The 15,236-nt window shown below is 34.9% G+C and overlaps 1 protein-coding gene across 7 annotated transcripts in view; it reads right to left on the bottom strand.

Annotated features, from left to right (window-relative positions):
• The window catches only part of STXBP5 (syntaxin binding protein 5), a 155,148-nt gene that overhangs the window by 35,397 nt on the left and 104,515 nt on the right, over window positions 1-15,236 (bottom strand). For all 7 annotated transcript variants that reach the window (XM_081529909.1, XM_081529910.1, XM_081529908.1 and 4 more), the window contains exons 18-20: window positions 11,802-11,927; window positions 9,561-9,712; window positions 3,698-3,763 (exon numbers count right to left, since the gene is read on the bottom strand). In XM_081529909.1, the coding sequence (XP_081386035.1) occupies window positions 3,698-3,763; window positions 9,561-9,712; window positions 11,802-11,927 (344 nt within the window). The remainder of the gene's footprint in view (window positions 1-3,697; window positions 3,764-9,560; window positions 9,713-11,801; window positions 11,928-15,236) is intronic.

Raw genomic sequence — 15,236 nt, 5'->3', positions numbered from 1 at the left:
TCTAAGCACTATTCTAGTTGACTATGAGAGTCAAACTATCTATTCTTTATAACACATTTCAAATGATAGCCATTAAAATTTTCAAAATCTCTCCAGCTTATACATCACTTCCCCTCCTTTGAATTCCTGTAAAAGTTTACCAGTTACTTTTCTTACGATGTTAATCACTTCACACCTTACACTTTGAGTTTCACCCGTTTGACCTTTCCCGCTGAGCTGGAGTGAGAAGCTGGGGCCCCTGTCTGACTGATCTTTTCATCTCTTTAGGACTCAGTGGAGTGCTCGGCATGTAGGAATCTCTCAGTAAACATCTACTGAACGAATAAAGCTTTCTGCTAGAAGTGAAGGTCTAGAATATAACTGGAAGTAAATAAAGCAGTTTTTCTGTGGTGATTTCTTTTTTATCCCAATGAAAGTACTGAGCCTTAATAAATAAGGTCAAAATTTGACCTTTCCCCACAAAAATCATACTTTCTTTCTTTGGCCAGGTGGAAAATATCCTTGAAGTCTCTTCTCAGAACAAGCAAAACCTGTCAACATTGGCAGAAGCCAATTACTTCTAAAATAGTCTCATAAAAACTACTCTTCTAAAATTACCTTATTTTTTCTAAATAGCATTTATAGATCCTCATAAATGCAATATCAAAAAATATCACACAGGAAACACTGAGTTCAGCAACATTTTCAGGAATACAAATAAGTACCCTCCTTTCTCATACAAATATAATTCAAATTTAAAGAAGATAATGGTTATGAGAAGATCTTATATATAATTTAAAATACTATTCATCTCTGACACTATACAACCACATGAATGTACAAAAATTGATTAATATTTATTTTATTTGATATATTTTATATCAGAGTAATAGCAAGATAGCATATCTAAACATGAACATAAAATTATAAAAATGTTCAGTAACTCCAACATAAAAATAGGTGACATAAGCCATAAACATAAGTAAAAGAAGCAGATCTTTTTTCCCCCTAACTGAAAATGCCTACTACTAGTTGTCATAACTTCCATGATAGCTTATGAAAAAGTTCCAAAAATGTTTTTAGCATTTCCTACTTGAATATATTTTACAAATTACTATGATTAAACAAACACAGAAAATAGATATAACTTTAAATTTTTTTTTTTTTCTCTAAGGTACATGGAAACTCCTGAGGTCACCATCTCATGATATGTGGCCCTGTGTTTTCTTCAATTTGAAATGTATATGTACATATACATACATACACATTAATTTTGGATACAGTACTAAAAATATCCCAACATTACTAAAGTGCTCAGTGAAGCAATCTGAGTTCTGTGAAATAAAGATCAAACAGAGATGGCAGAAATAATTTTCTGTTAATTCAGGATGGCAAGAATTTTCTATTTCAAAGCTATTGTTGGTTTATTTAAAAATAAATGGAAAGGGAGAACTATACTCATAATTTGGATTTCCTCAGGATGATTTTTGAATAGAGATTTGACAATAGTTGGCTAAATTGTTCAGATCACAAATTTTGGTTATGGGATTTAAATGCTTTTCAAAAATTTTCTCCTCACTTATATGTATTATTTCAAAGGAACATATTAGTTGTGATAAAGGGCGCATGACTACCTTTCGTTTTCTATAATAGAGGTACTCTTCTTAGTGTTTATGGTTCAGTTGAACTCCAAAGTCACTTTTTATGAAGTTCTTCTCTCATAAATATAAACACTGTTTCCTAGTAACTATTTCCAGAGGTTTATTCTAATTTCTATGATAGTTCTTAGTATTCATGCATGACTAACATCTATTTCCTTGTATATAACACAATGTGTTAGGTACAATTATTGCCTATTTGGTTTGCTTTTGTAAAAGCGGTCTTTCCTGGTATGCATTAATGGGTATGACTCCAAAAACTCTTCAGACTTTCAGAGCATAATCAAGACTAAACTAAATAAGAGTTTGTGTGTAAAGATGAGAATCTGTGACTTATCAATAATTCTGAGGTCACAATTTTGACTTTGCATTTCAAACACCTGAAAAATGCCCGGTGTCACATAAATTTCTGCAAGTTACAACTATATCATCTTTTCATGTGAACCAAAGAGCACAGTATATTTGAAAATGCTGAATGATGTTTGAGTTGCTCTGGTACAAAAGAGAGAATCTGGAGTTTTTACCATTATGCACTTTTTATATTTATTTACTTATATTTAAGTATACTTACATATTTATCTACAATTACCTCTTGTTGGGTTATTTCAAATTGTTATTTATACACACCTACTGAAAGTATGCCTTAGGATTAAAAGGAGTATTAATGTACTTCGGCTGAATCTTGTTAGAACACATTTGATGGTCATTTAATATATTAAAAGACAATATATGACATGTTCATGTTATCCAGTTTGGTTTATAGACTTAACATACTGATAACTGCATTCACATGGCCTTGAGGTAAGGTGAGAAGATCAGAATAGTACTGTATATAGTTGGAGGAAAAACAGCAATAATTAAGAGATATTATAATTCAAAATTATACTCAGAAATAGCTTTCATCCTGTAAGACGGGAAGTACATACTGCTCCACATTATTTGTTCAGTGTTATGCTACCAATGTTCAGCCTTAATATTATAGTATATAATAGTATATATATTATATAGTTCCATGTGTTTTATTAGTGTAATGACTGAACTTAAATATGAAACTTAAATAATAAGAAAACCAGAAGGTGTATATATTTTAAGAGAAGAAATGATTAGCTTGAGCAATATCAGTAAAATGCAATTTTAAAAAGAAAACCTCACAAAAGCTTTTATGGTCCTATAACTAACAAAATGGTCAACTGAAATATGAGGAAGTAAAATGCACTTCAGTTTTTCCTATTCTTTAATTATTTATGATATAGTAGAACTACCTATGGAGGATCAAAATCTGTCTATGAACAGCATTACTTTAAGCTAAGAACAGTCTTTCCAGGAGAAAGCTGATGGAAATTCCCAGCCTTCAAACACATCTGTTAAAATTATGAAGTTAAACTTATTAAATTTTAGCAAATTTTCAGTCTACTAAAAAAAACCCAATAAATTCAGGATCCTCTTAATTTTAATTAAGGAGAATTAAAAGTAATGTTCCTCTGAAATAGTAACATATACATAGGTTACATAAGAGCAATATATGGATAAGAAAGGACAAATGCTTTAATATAGCTATAAAATCATATATTACTTTGATCAAATCAAAACCAAATATAACCAGTGTACAATCATTCTAACTGTCCACAGTCACCATTAGACAATAAGTGTTAAAAACCTCTTATAACAAAATCTCTCATAACATTTAAATAGACATTATTCAAGGATTAGAGCACTATTTTACCAGCTGACTCCAGGACTACCAAGAGCAAAGACAAGACTGTAGATAACTACGCCTCTGATCCAATGGTAAGAAATAAGATCTATTTCCCCCCCAAAAGTGTAAATATTAGAAAGCTAAGTAAACACCTGCATTACTCTCAACAGGTATACCTGTAGATTTTTATCTAATGCGTTTCCTTCAACTTAATTAGAATGCAAAGAATACAGTTACAATTTTAAGAATAAATAGGTAACACAAAAGCTCCATGTAGGTGTATTTTAGAAGCTTATCTATAAAAATTTGGCACTTTATATTTTTTGTAGCACTACAACTATTAATAAAATAAAAAGCAAATTACCGGAAGTTGGAGATTTGCAGCGATCTTCTGGGACTACTGCCCCTTCACTAATATCGCACAGACCTGCTGAAAAACAAAACCCAGACCAAGTCATACCACAAGTTTATGTAAGTGCAGTTGTACCTCCTATTTACAGTACGTATTTAATGACAGTCCATTTTTAAAAACTCAGCAGGTTATCAGACTACGCTGGCATTGTTATTATGCTCAATAGCTTTGAGATAGGAATATAGGAGCATTCTGATATTAAAACTAATACAGCAGTCATCAGTTAAATAAGAAACAATTTTCAATCTGCTGTTCTTCAAGGACATTAGACATCACACAGGATTTTGTTCAAAGTCAGCAATTTGAGGGCATATGATATATTGCTTATTAGATTTTTCTTGAGGGAGAATAAATACTTGGTAATAAATTTGGTGATTTTTTTTACATCATAGGGACTCTCAACTCATATCTCAAAGTTGTTTCTGCTAAGTGTATTTCAAATATACTGCCTTAAATATTACTGAAAAATAATTAAGAAAATATTTTGTACCACCAAATTTGCAACATTTAAAACACAATCATACCTTGTTTTATTGCATTTTGCTCAAATTGCTTTTTTTGAAAATCAAATTGAAGGTTGTGGGCGCCCTGCATGGAGATGGCCTACAGACACCATTTTTTTTCAACAGCATTTGCTCACTTCATGTTTCTATGTCATATCTTGGTTAATTCTTATAATAATAACAAAAAAGTTTGAAATATTACATTTGTTATGGTGATCTGTGATCATTATCTTTAATGTTACTATTTTTAATTGTTTTGGGGCACCACATACCACACTGACATAAGATAGCAAACTTAGCTAATAAACATCTGTGTTCTGACTGCTCCATTGACCTGTCCTTCCCACCTTTCTCTCTCTCTCTCCCCTCAGGCTTCCCTATTCCCTGAGACACAATAGTGAAAGTAGATCAGTTAATAACCCTACAATGGCCTCTAAGGGTTCAGGTGAAAGGAAGAGTCAGTCAGTCATTCTCCTTTCTCTTTAAATCCAAAACCAGAAATAATTAAGCTTGGTGAGGAAGGCATGTCAAAAACTCAGAAAGGCTAGAATCTAGGCCTCTTAAGCCAAACAGTTACCCAAGTTGTGACAGCAAACGAAAAGTTTTTGAAGGAAGTTCAAAGTGCTACTCCAATGAACACATGAATGATCAAGTGAAATGGCCTTACTCTTTGACAGGCAGAAAGCTTCAGCAGTCTGGATAGAAGATTCCATCAGTCACAACATCCCTTTAATCCAAAACCCAATCCAGAGCAAGGCCCTAACTCTCTTCAATTCTATGAAGACTCAAAGAGGTGCGGAAGCTGCAGAAAAATCTGAAGCTGGAAGAGGCTGGTTCATAAGCATTAAGAACAGAAGCCATCTCCGCAACACAGAAGTAGAAGGTGAAGCAGCAAGTTATCCAGGAAGTCTAGGAAGTTAATTAACGAAGGTGGCTATACCAGTCAATAGATTTTCAATGAAGATCAAACAGAGTTCTGTTGGAAGATGCCATCTAGGACTTTCATAGCTAGGGGGCTTGGGATAGATGGGCAAAGGATAAAAGCTGCATATCTAGTCCTCAGAAGTTATCAGGTATGAAATCAACATATGTGCACATATGACCAGTATCTGCCTTTCTAGTCCTCTGGTAAAAGACATAACATCACAATCTTTATAGCCTCTAAGAGAGCTCTTACAGTAACATTGAGATAATGCTAAGTACTAAATTGGGCTTCCCAGGTGGCACTAGTGGTAAGGAACCCGCCTGCCAATGCAGGAAACATAAGAGACACAGTTTCGATCCCTAGGTCGGGAAGATCCCCTGGAGGAGGGCATGGCAACCCACTCTAGTACTCTTGCCTGGATAATTCCACAGTCAGAGGAGCCTGGTGGACTACAGTCCATAGGGTCACAAAGAATCAGACATGACTGAAGCAACTTAGCAAACATGAGTATTGAATTGGGTTTATGAGGAGTGTCTTCTATTTTGAACTGTATATTACTGTCTTCACTGAAAAGGCAGCTTTTGAATGACAGTTTTTTTTCTTTTTAACTTTCATCAAACTAATGATTCTAGAAAAAAAGCGAAACTAGTCTTTATAGTTCTAAGATGATAGATTAATTATAAGTATGCATGTATTAATCTCTGACATAGTATCTGTATATATAAATAAACTTGATAAAACCTTAAGATAGCAGGTCTTTCAACAGTAGAAATATATGAAAACAATTCAAGTGTCCACTGGTGGATGCATACAAGAAAAAGAGTTATAAACATACAATGGAATATTATTCAGCCATAAAAATGAATGAAATTTTGCCATTTGTGACAATGTGGACGGACCTTGAGGACATTATGCTAAGTGAAGTAAGTCAGGCAGAGAAAGACAAATATCATATGATGTCATATACCTCAACTAAGTAAATAAATGGTGGCGATAATATATTCCAGTATTATAATGAGCCTAGTACTGAGTAAAAATTATCAATTTTGAAATGTTAAGCCTTTGGTATTTTGTCAACTCTTTGAGCAAACTCGGGGAGATAGTGGAGGACAGAAGAGCCTCGTGTGCTACAGTCCATGGGGTCACAAACAGTTGGACACAACTTAGTGACTGAACGACAACTAAACTCTATAAAACGTAGTATGAGATGTTAATTTTCATTCTCAAAATAGCCTAGGAGGAATCATTTAGGAAGCTACATTCAAGTGTGATAGGAATAATTTAGTTATTAAATTCTGGAATAAGCTAAAAATCCCTCCCATACTTTCCATCTGACTCAGGGTAAAAGCTAAAGTAAAGTCCAAGAAGACTGGTTGATGTATATGATCCTATGGTACATGACTGTGGTATTTATTATGTGACTATGGGTATCCCATTACCTCTCTGACTTTATTTCCTTTCCCACCTACTCCACCATCTCCCTGACTCTCTCTACTTCAGCCACACTGACCCTTCACGATAACCTTGAGCTCACCAGTTACACTGCTTCTGAGCCACTACACTTGCTATTCTCTACCTGAAATGTTCTCTCTACAGACCTCCTCATGGAGAAGAGCTGTCTCCTTTAAATCTTTGCTCAAGATGCTCTACTTGGAATGTAACACCCTTGTCACTATTTCAAATCCCCTTCATTCAATTATTTCTTTGGCACTACTGTATAACTTACTATATACTACTTATCTTTTCAAACTCTGTCTTTTCCAGTATAATGTGAGCTACATGAGGGTAGAGAATTTGGTCTGTTTTAATACTGTGCTGGCTGAAAAGTTTGTTTGGGCTTTTCCATAAGATGGTATGTGTGTGTGTGTGGGTGGGTGTCTGACTCTTTGAGACATGAAGAGACTGTACCCAGCCAGGCTTCTCTGTCCATGGAATTTTCCAGGCAAAGATATTGGAGTAGGTTGCCATTTCCTACTCCAGGGGATCTTCCCGACCCAGGAACAGAACCCATGTTTTTTCTGCCTCCTGCATTGGCAGGTGGATTCTTTACCACTGTACTACCTGGTAAGAGGGTATAGAAAAACCCAATTGAACTTTCTGGTTCACAACCCAACAGAATTATGATAGTCACCAGATACATACATGTAGTTGAAATGCTTCACCACTACCTGTACCTTGTGACAGTTTCATAATTTTTATTATGAAAATACTGTAGATATTTTATTCAACAGTTCAATTGTATTTTAATACAGCTACAAAACACTTAAACAACAATGCTTTATCTTATAAAATAATTTCATGAGTGCCATCATATTCTTTATGAAAACCTATTAGCGCCAAGTAGTAGCAAAAAAAAAGTTTCTCCATTCATACTGATCTATTATGAAAGACAGAAGAACAATTTCATGGTATTTGGGCTATACTTCAAGAATATATGCTAAGATATACACTTTAGCAAAAAAAAAAAAAGCTTTCTGGCATCTATGTAATCAAAGAATTTTAGTACCAATTATTCTATATTTTATTTTACTTAAAATATAAATAATATATTTTAGAAGCAAGACACAAATATTCTTAAAATGTTAAAGTATGTTTTAAAATAACTTTCTCTTAATTTTTAACTTTCTCCTTAATATTGTTCAAGTGAGCATAACAACAATAATATCTTAAACTGATAAAAACTTAAGTAGTTCTCCTGCACCTAAATGTGTAGCTCTTTAATACAAACTGAAGCAAATAATAACATGAATAATATGATAATGCTTATTAAAGAATAAAGTAGGATGCAACAGAATGCAAGAAAAAAATTAAAATTACATGGCAGAATTGGTCTCTAACTTTGGATGAATTTAGGTATTTAATTTCTAGTAATTTTATGTAAGTTATGATGAGGTACTAACAAGAAAAGAAATTAATTTTGTAAGTAATAAAACTTTTACCACTCCTTCTCTATCAAGACAATGTTTAACTTTCTGACACTAAGTATTAGTTTCTTTGCTTTATAAACAAACTGGATTGGAACACAAATATTTCAATAGCTGTTTTCATATATATATTATGAGATGAATTTAAGTAATGAGTATATTATTTTAGATATAGAATGCTTTAATAGGCTCTTTTAAAAATAAATGAGAAAAAAATAGTTTTACTGACAAAATACACTGTCATGACTTTATGACGTGGAATGAATAACTTACTTAAAAAAGAAGAACGGAGTTTTTTCACAGATTCAGAATATAAGCTAGAAACGCTGCACGTGCAAGAAGTCACAATCAGCATGCCTCAGTGAAGCAATGAAAAGCAAAAGAAAAAAAAAAGGAGACAAAGATACTAGAATGGTATGGTTGGGACAACAACAACTGCTGACGAAAACACGTGACAAAATGATCACATAGACAAAAACAGAAAAAAATATTCAACTATTGCCAAAGTGACAGTAAGGTCTATAACCCATCACCTTTTTCTTTTCTTCTGTCATGAATTATGAGAAGTTATTTAGTATCAGCAAAAAATGTCCTGAAAGCAACTGAGAAATGAATGTCAGAAAGAATTTTAATTCAGAGAGATTGAGTTAGGAGATGTAGATCAGGGCTTCCCAGTGGCATTCTGCAAACAGGTTAGGTTACATCTGCCACAGATGGAGTTCTCTTGAATCCCTGGTCCCCTTGGGCAGGTCCTGGGGAGTCTGGAGCCCAGAGGCCAGTTACCACTACTGGAGGCCTCATTAACATATGTCTACATGCCAGAGATCCAATGTTTTTCTCTGTGTGTCACGAAGTTTGGGGAAAAAAAAAAGGTGAGGAGTACTGGTATAAACAGCTAACTATATATGTGTTCCACCAGGCATTAGTATTGAAACATTTAAAATAAGACTAATTACCTAGCCAACACAAAAGAATGCTATAGAGAGAATTCTTAATGGATCCCGGCTTGCACTGAATCCAAGCTGTCTGAGAATGCTGTATCTCACCGAGTTCAAATTTAGTTTTGCATCTACATTTTTTTTCACGTGGGAAATTATTCCTTTGATACTCAAAACAATAAACTGCTGGTCTCACACTATTAAACAGTAAAAGGGACAGAACTATGAAATTAACTTTTGTTGTGTAATGAGACAAATTTTTCTGTTATAGTAATTTAGCTAAAGAAGTCTGAAACTGTGGTTCCTTCCCAATGTTAAGTAAAATCCTAGAATGTTAAAAACAAAACCATAAACTAATAACAATAAAAAACAAAAAGGGAGGCTGATACCTTTTACTATTTTTTTTGACAGTTTATACAAACAGATACAATCAGATAAGCTATTTACCTAACGGAAGTATTTATAGTCACAGAAGTAACTTGGCATTTATGGAAATCCTAAAGCTCAGGATTTCTTTCTTTTTACCTCCTGAAGGTTGTCGAGATTTACGAGGAGATCGGGGTTCTCTCCTATAAGGATCATTGGAGCCATACAACTCAATAGTGCCCAGGTTGAGGAGTACTGCTTTCTGGAGGTAGTCAACCATTGCAATGCCATTACAATTGCCAAAAACTACCCTAGGAATAGGAAAAGAACAAACATTTTAGCACAATTAAATAGTTAGAAGAAAATGTAGTCTACAGGGCTAAAAAAGCATGATGCGTCTTTAAGAAAATTCCTTTAGAAACCAAACACTATTACAGACATGCAAATATAGGTTACATATGCCTTCTGATGGAGCTGTGCAGATCTTCAGTATCAATGCATACAAATCAATATAAAAAATTTGATGTAGGAGTTGAAATTTAACCAAAGACATAAATCCCCATGCTAAGCAATATGACATCTATTTTTCTGACTATTTTGAACCCCTCAGGGGAAGACATTCGCTTCTATTGGGGAATAGGGAATTATACATTTGGAAAAGTTTTGGTAATCCCTACAGTCAAGGGTAAAACATAGAAAGCATAAATCTTGGAGGCCTCCCTTTGGAGTATTCCAAATAGTTTCTCAATCATGTGCCGGGAAGTACAAACAAACTATGAATAAAGCAACTATGAAGGAAGGAACTTTGTTCATTTAAGATCCCGTAAGCCAGGCATTGAAAACTAACATACATAGAGGGGCTATATAAGTAAGTAAAACGTGCCAACTAAGGACTGTGGTGACCTGAAGAGTGAACAACTCATCTAAACAGGGGAAGCTTCACCTCAGCTCCTGCTGACTATGGCTGAACAGGAATGGCGACACGGGCTAGATAATCGAACTTTTCAGTTAAAGCTCTAAATATGGATTTTCACATTCAAAGTCTTGGCAACTAGTTCAAATTTTAAAAATACACAAAAAAGCCTAAACAAAATATAGTTGTGAATCCAATCAGGACTGTGAGCAACGGATTTGCAACTTCTTCTGAAACATTCTATTGCTTCTTATTTCCAGTTTCTCTCTCTTATGGCTGCAATATATTTAATTAAAAAAAAAAAAAAGGAACGTCTGTACTTTCACATTGTGGGACAGCAGATAAAAGACATTAGAGAAGACTATCTCAGACGGTAGCCAGTCTTAGTTATGTGCACACATGCAAGCGATAGTGTAGGTGGTAGTAGCTATTAGAAAGAAGGAAGAGGAATGAGTCCCTAGGGCTAGAATCAAGGAAGGAGATGGTGACCTACACAAGATAAACAGCTCTGAACCAAACAGTTGGCACGTGGTTTCTCTTTTATCACAATGCTGATTTTTTTAAAAAATAATTTTATTTATTGATTGATTTTTGGTTGCATTGGGTCTTTGTTACCACATGGGCTTTTATCTAGATGAAGTGAGCGGGGGTTACTGTCTAGTTACAGTGCGTGGGCTTCTCATTGCAATTGCTGCTCTTGTTGCAGAGCATAGGCTCTAGGGCATGCAGGCTTTGGGAGCTGAGGCCCGTGGCTCAGTGGCTGAGGGTCCTGGGTTCTAGAGCACAGGCTCAGTAGTTGTGGTGTACGGACATAAATTACTCTGCGGTATGTGGGATCTTCCCCGACTAGGGACTGAACCTGTGTCTCCTGCATTGGTAGGTGGATTCTTTACCACTGAGCCACCAGGAAGCCAGACAGTGTTAATTTTTAAAACAAAAGTAAATACTTTATGATTCTATCCTATTATAATAAAAAGTTTGTACTACGAACACTATACACTTGAAGGCATGAATTGATAAATAAAAACACAGTTGAAGTACAGATGAATACTTTACTAAGCTATTACTATGTCTTTACAGTTTTTACAAGTTAACTATGGAAGGAGAAAGAATAAATTATGCAGCTATGATTCAACATTTACAGAATCAATTTAGAACATAGTCTTCTGGGTTGATGTTGGACCTTTATTATACGAAATATTAACAAGTAAATTATTTCTCAGAGTACATCAAGGTGAGGACAGATTCATTAATCCATGAGATATTTAACTTTAGATAAGGAAGTAGTAATAAGCACATCCAGAGTAAATTATTCAGAACAGAATTATGTTCCAAATAAACACTGAATTCGATCTGACATTGGAGCTTATACAACATTTTAAGTGATATAATAATAAGGATTATAAGGATCACCCATTCTCTTTTTAAAAATATAAAAATGCATGGAATACAATGAAGAGACACAGAAATACATAAATTATACTTACAATCCATAGGAAGAATTAACTGCCAGACTGGTAATTTGTTGTGGTGGTTCTCCACCCACCCACACCAACTGTATAACTAATTCTGTCTGATAACCTGGAGACTGTTTAAGTGGAGAACTTTTAACTCTGTAAGAAAGGAAAACATGTTGCCTTTTAACACATCTTCAATTATCTTATTAGCCTATGTAATTATAAAGTCATCCATCAATAACTATACAAAAATAACTTTATATATGAAAGTATATGATATAAAAATGCAAAAATCAGAATCCTGTCCTCTAAAATCATTTAATCTAGTTGGAGATGAAACACATAGATAAGCAACAAATCATATGTAAGTTCCACATATACATTGGGGTGGGAGGAGAGAAGTGAAAGGGGAGAAGAAAGAAGTGGGTAGAGAGGAATGAAAGAAGACCAGGGAAGGATGGAGAGAAGAACAAAGAGAAGCTGCACTCTAGGTCTTAAGAGGAAAAAAATCAAGTTGCAGAAAAAACCCAAGATAGAAAAGTAGACTTTAAACTTGAAAAAGGAATAGTGTAAGTAGACGAAAACTGGCCTAAAACACAAGGAATTAAGGAAAATGTATAAAAAATGTGAGCAATTTATTTTTGTTTGCATAACCACTTTTACTACTGAAAAAAATCTATTTTGACTTTGAGTTGGTAGTATTTTTGATAGCATAGAAGTGAAGTTAAGTGAAAGTTGCTCAGTCGCGTCCGACTCTGCAACCCCATGGCCTAGACAGTCCACGGAATTCTCCAGGCCAGAATACTGGAGTGGGTGGCCTTTCCCTTCTCCAGGAGATCCTCCCAACCCAGGGATCGAACCTAGGTCTCCCATGTTGGAGGCAGATTCTTTACCAGCTGAGCTGCAAGGGAAGCCCAAGAATACTGGAGTGGGTAGCCTTTCCCTTCTGCAGTGGATCTTCCCGACCCAGGAATCGAACCAGGGTCTCCTGCATTGCAGGAGGATTCTTTACCAACTGAGCTATCAGGGAAGCCCCTCTTCTGCCCAAAACTGCTGCATAGTGTCAAAAATTGCTTTTGCAAAAAAAATATGCTAACAAGATAAAGAAGTAGGAAAGCCATAGACAAAGATTAACAAGTTTGTATGTTTTGGTCACAGTAGAAGGTATGTGTAGTAGTAGTAAGAATTAAAAAAAAAAAATAGTCACTATAGCAAGATAGGCCAGGACCAGACTTTGGAGGGTCTGTGAGGTCTGGCTGCAAAGGTCTGATGTTGGTAGAAAGAACTCAGGGCTCTGAAGTGCTAGAGTGTGAGTCTTGGTTCTGCCACTTAACGTCTTCCCGTTTGAAAGTGGGAATATTACTACTTAATCACAGTATAAGGATACTGTGAGTGCCTATGAGAGAATTTTTTCAGTGGCCAAATTATGCAAAAGGCATACATTCTCATTATTAAAGAATTAAAAGCAGGCATACATTTTCATTATTAAAGAATTAAAAGCCAGTGAAGGATTAGGAGAAATATTTTGGGAAGATTAACTGTAGAACTTCGCAAGATGAAGTAGAATAAGAAGACTCATGAGGAACTTCCTGTGATTCATGTGATGCAAAATAATAAGACAGATTTGAAACGCATGAACTAAGTCTCAAAAAAGTTCATAAACTCCATTAAGGTAGAGATACCTTGCAGTTACTTTCAATACTCCAGCAGATGAAGTACTCAGTATTTACTGAATGAATGAATGAGCTGCAGGCTGATTAGAGGCAGAGGAGGGGAGAAAAAGAAGACAGTGATTCTAAGTTTCAAAAAAGAAAAAAGATGTCAGGATGAAGAGCCAGTCTTAGAAGAAATGGTAACTTTGAGAGGATGGTAGGGGTCTTCAAATGAACTATTCAGCAAACAGTTATACTCACTTATGTTGAGGGAGTTCCACAAAACTTATACTGGTTAAACTTGTTATAAGCATGTTAGAGGGAGCGAAGGAGGGGTTTGTTTATAAATGTGAGACTTTCTAAGGAATAAAGTTACTAAGCTAATACCCTTATTACTTGTAAACTTCAAGTGAATTTGGAAGATAACATTTTTATAAAATATGAGCTATTTGTGTGACTACTTTTACTATTAAAAAAATCTACTTTTACTTTAAGGTGAGGACACTTTTGATTTCACAGACTCTCCAGTAATTGTTCTTATAAAACATACACAAAGCCTGGTTATTCTAATGATTCTTGAGGCTTCTGCCTTGCAGTAAACGTATAAAGGAGGACAGCTGGAAGTCTGTTCCATGTTTAACCTCCTGACACTAAACTCAGAGAACCCTTTGGATCATTTAGTTGGTACTTCCATGAAGAATACCACAACACCAGACCTTTTGCTGTCATATTTGCTAGACTCAGTCCACGTAAGAAAAGGGTCACGATGTTGTCCAAGTTTCAGAGTAAATGTGAATCACCAAGGGTACTCTTAAAATGAACTGAGTTGCAGTCACAACTGCTTGTGCAAAGTCTGCAGGTTAATATACTCAGGACTACACACTGGCTGAAGCAGAAGTTCTAATTTTCCTCCGGGCAACACCCACTGATCAGCTACAGCCATCCACCTCAAAAGACAAAAATAAAGACTGAGTAGCATTTCATCTCTACCAGAGACAGCCTCTGTTGATACAAGCATAGCCTGCAGAGTCTGAGTGTGCTATTTTCTCCCTGTATGAATTAAATAAGCTTCAAGGAAGTATCCACTCTCCCTCTAGCATATTTAATGGGCACCTTAGATTCTCAGGACTGCTCTTGTGGCTCAGTTGGTAAAAAATCTGCCTGCGGTTCGATCCCTGGGTTGGGAAGATACCCTGGAGAAGGGAATGGCTATCCACTCCAGAATTCTGACCTGGAGATATCCTTGGGGTTGCAAAGAATTGGACACGACTGAGTGACTTTCACAATTATATACTCACACTTAGATTTTCAAGAGCAGGAACAGGCATTCAGGGATAATTTCAGATAGGCATATATGGGCACATTTTAGATGTAAGTGATGAAGACACACAGAAGTCATGGAATTCTTATTTTACTTAGTATGAAGACAAAAACATTCTTAAGCAAAAATAACTTTAAACAGTCAAACGTGCTGAAAAAGCCTCAACTGGTAAAAAATTAGAAATCGAATCAAGAAATGACAACATACGTTAGATTTTAAAAATACAAAATGAGGGCTGGGTGGGCATTATGTTTAATGTTTATAATGGTTATATGAAAGTTATCATTTTAATGTTTTTAATATATCAAATTAATTTGTTTACTTTTTAAAGACAAAGGGTAGAACTTATTTTTATGAAAAGCTCCGTAATTTGTACAAATGTATTTTAAATTTAAAAATAATGTTTAGAGGTCTGGCAGTTTCAAAACAATTTGTCTGATTTGACTAATACCCTGCAAAAAGCATAACTAAAATACTTAAAAACAAAATCGA

Source organism: Giraffa tippelskirchi, chromosome 9 (assembly GCF_054371585.1).
Source record: "Giraffa tippelskirchi isolate mGirTip1 chromosome 9, T2T-mGirTip1v1.2.pri, whole genome shotgun sequence".
Classification (NCBI taxonomy): Eukaryota; Metazoa; Chordata; class Mammalia; order Artiodactyla; family Giraffidae; genus Giraffa; species Giraffa tippelskirchi.
This window is presented reverse-complemented; position numbering and strand designations above follow the sequence as displayed.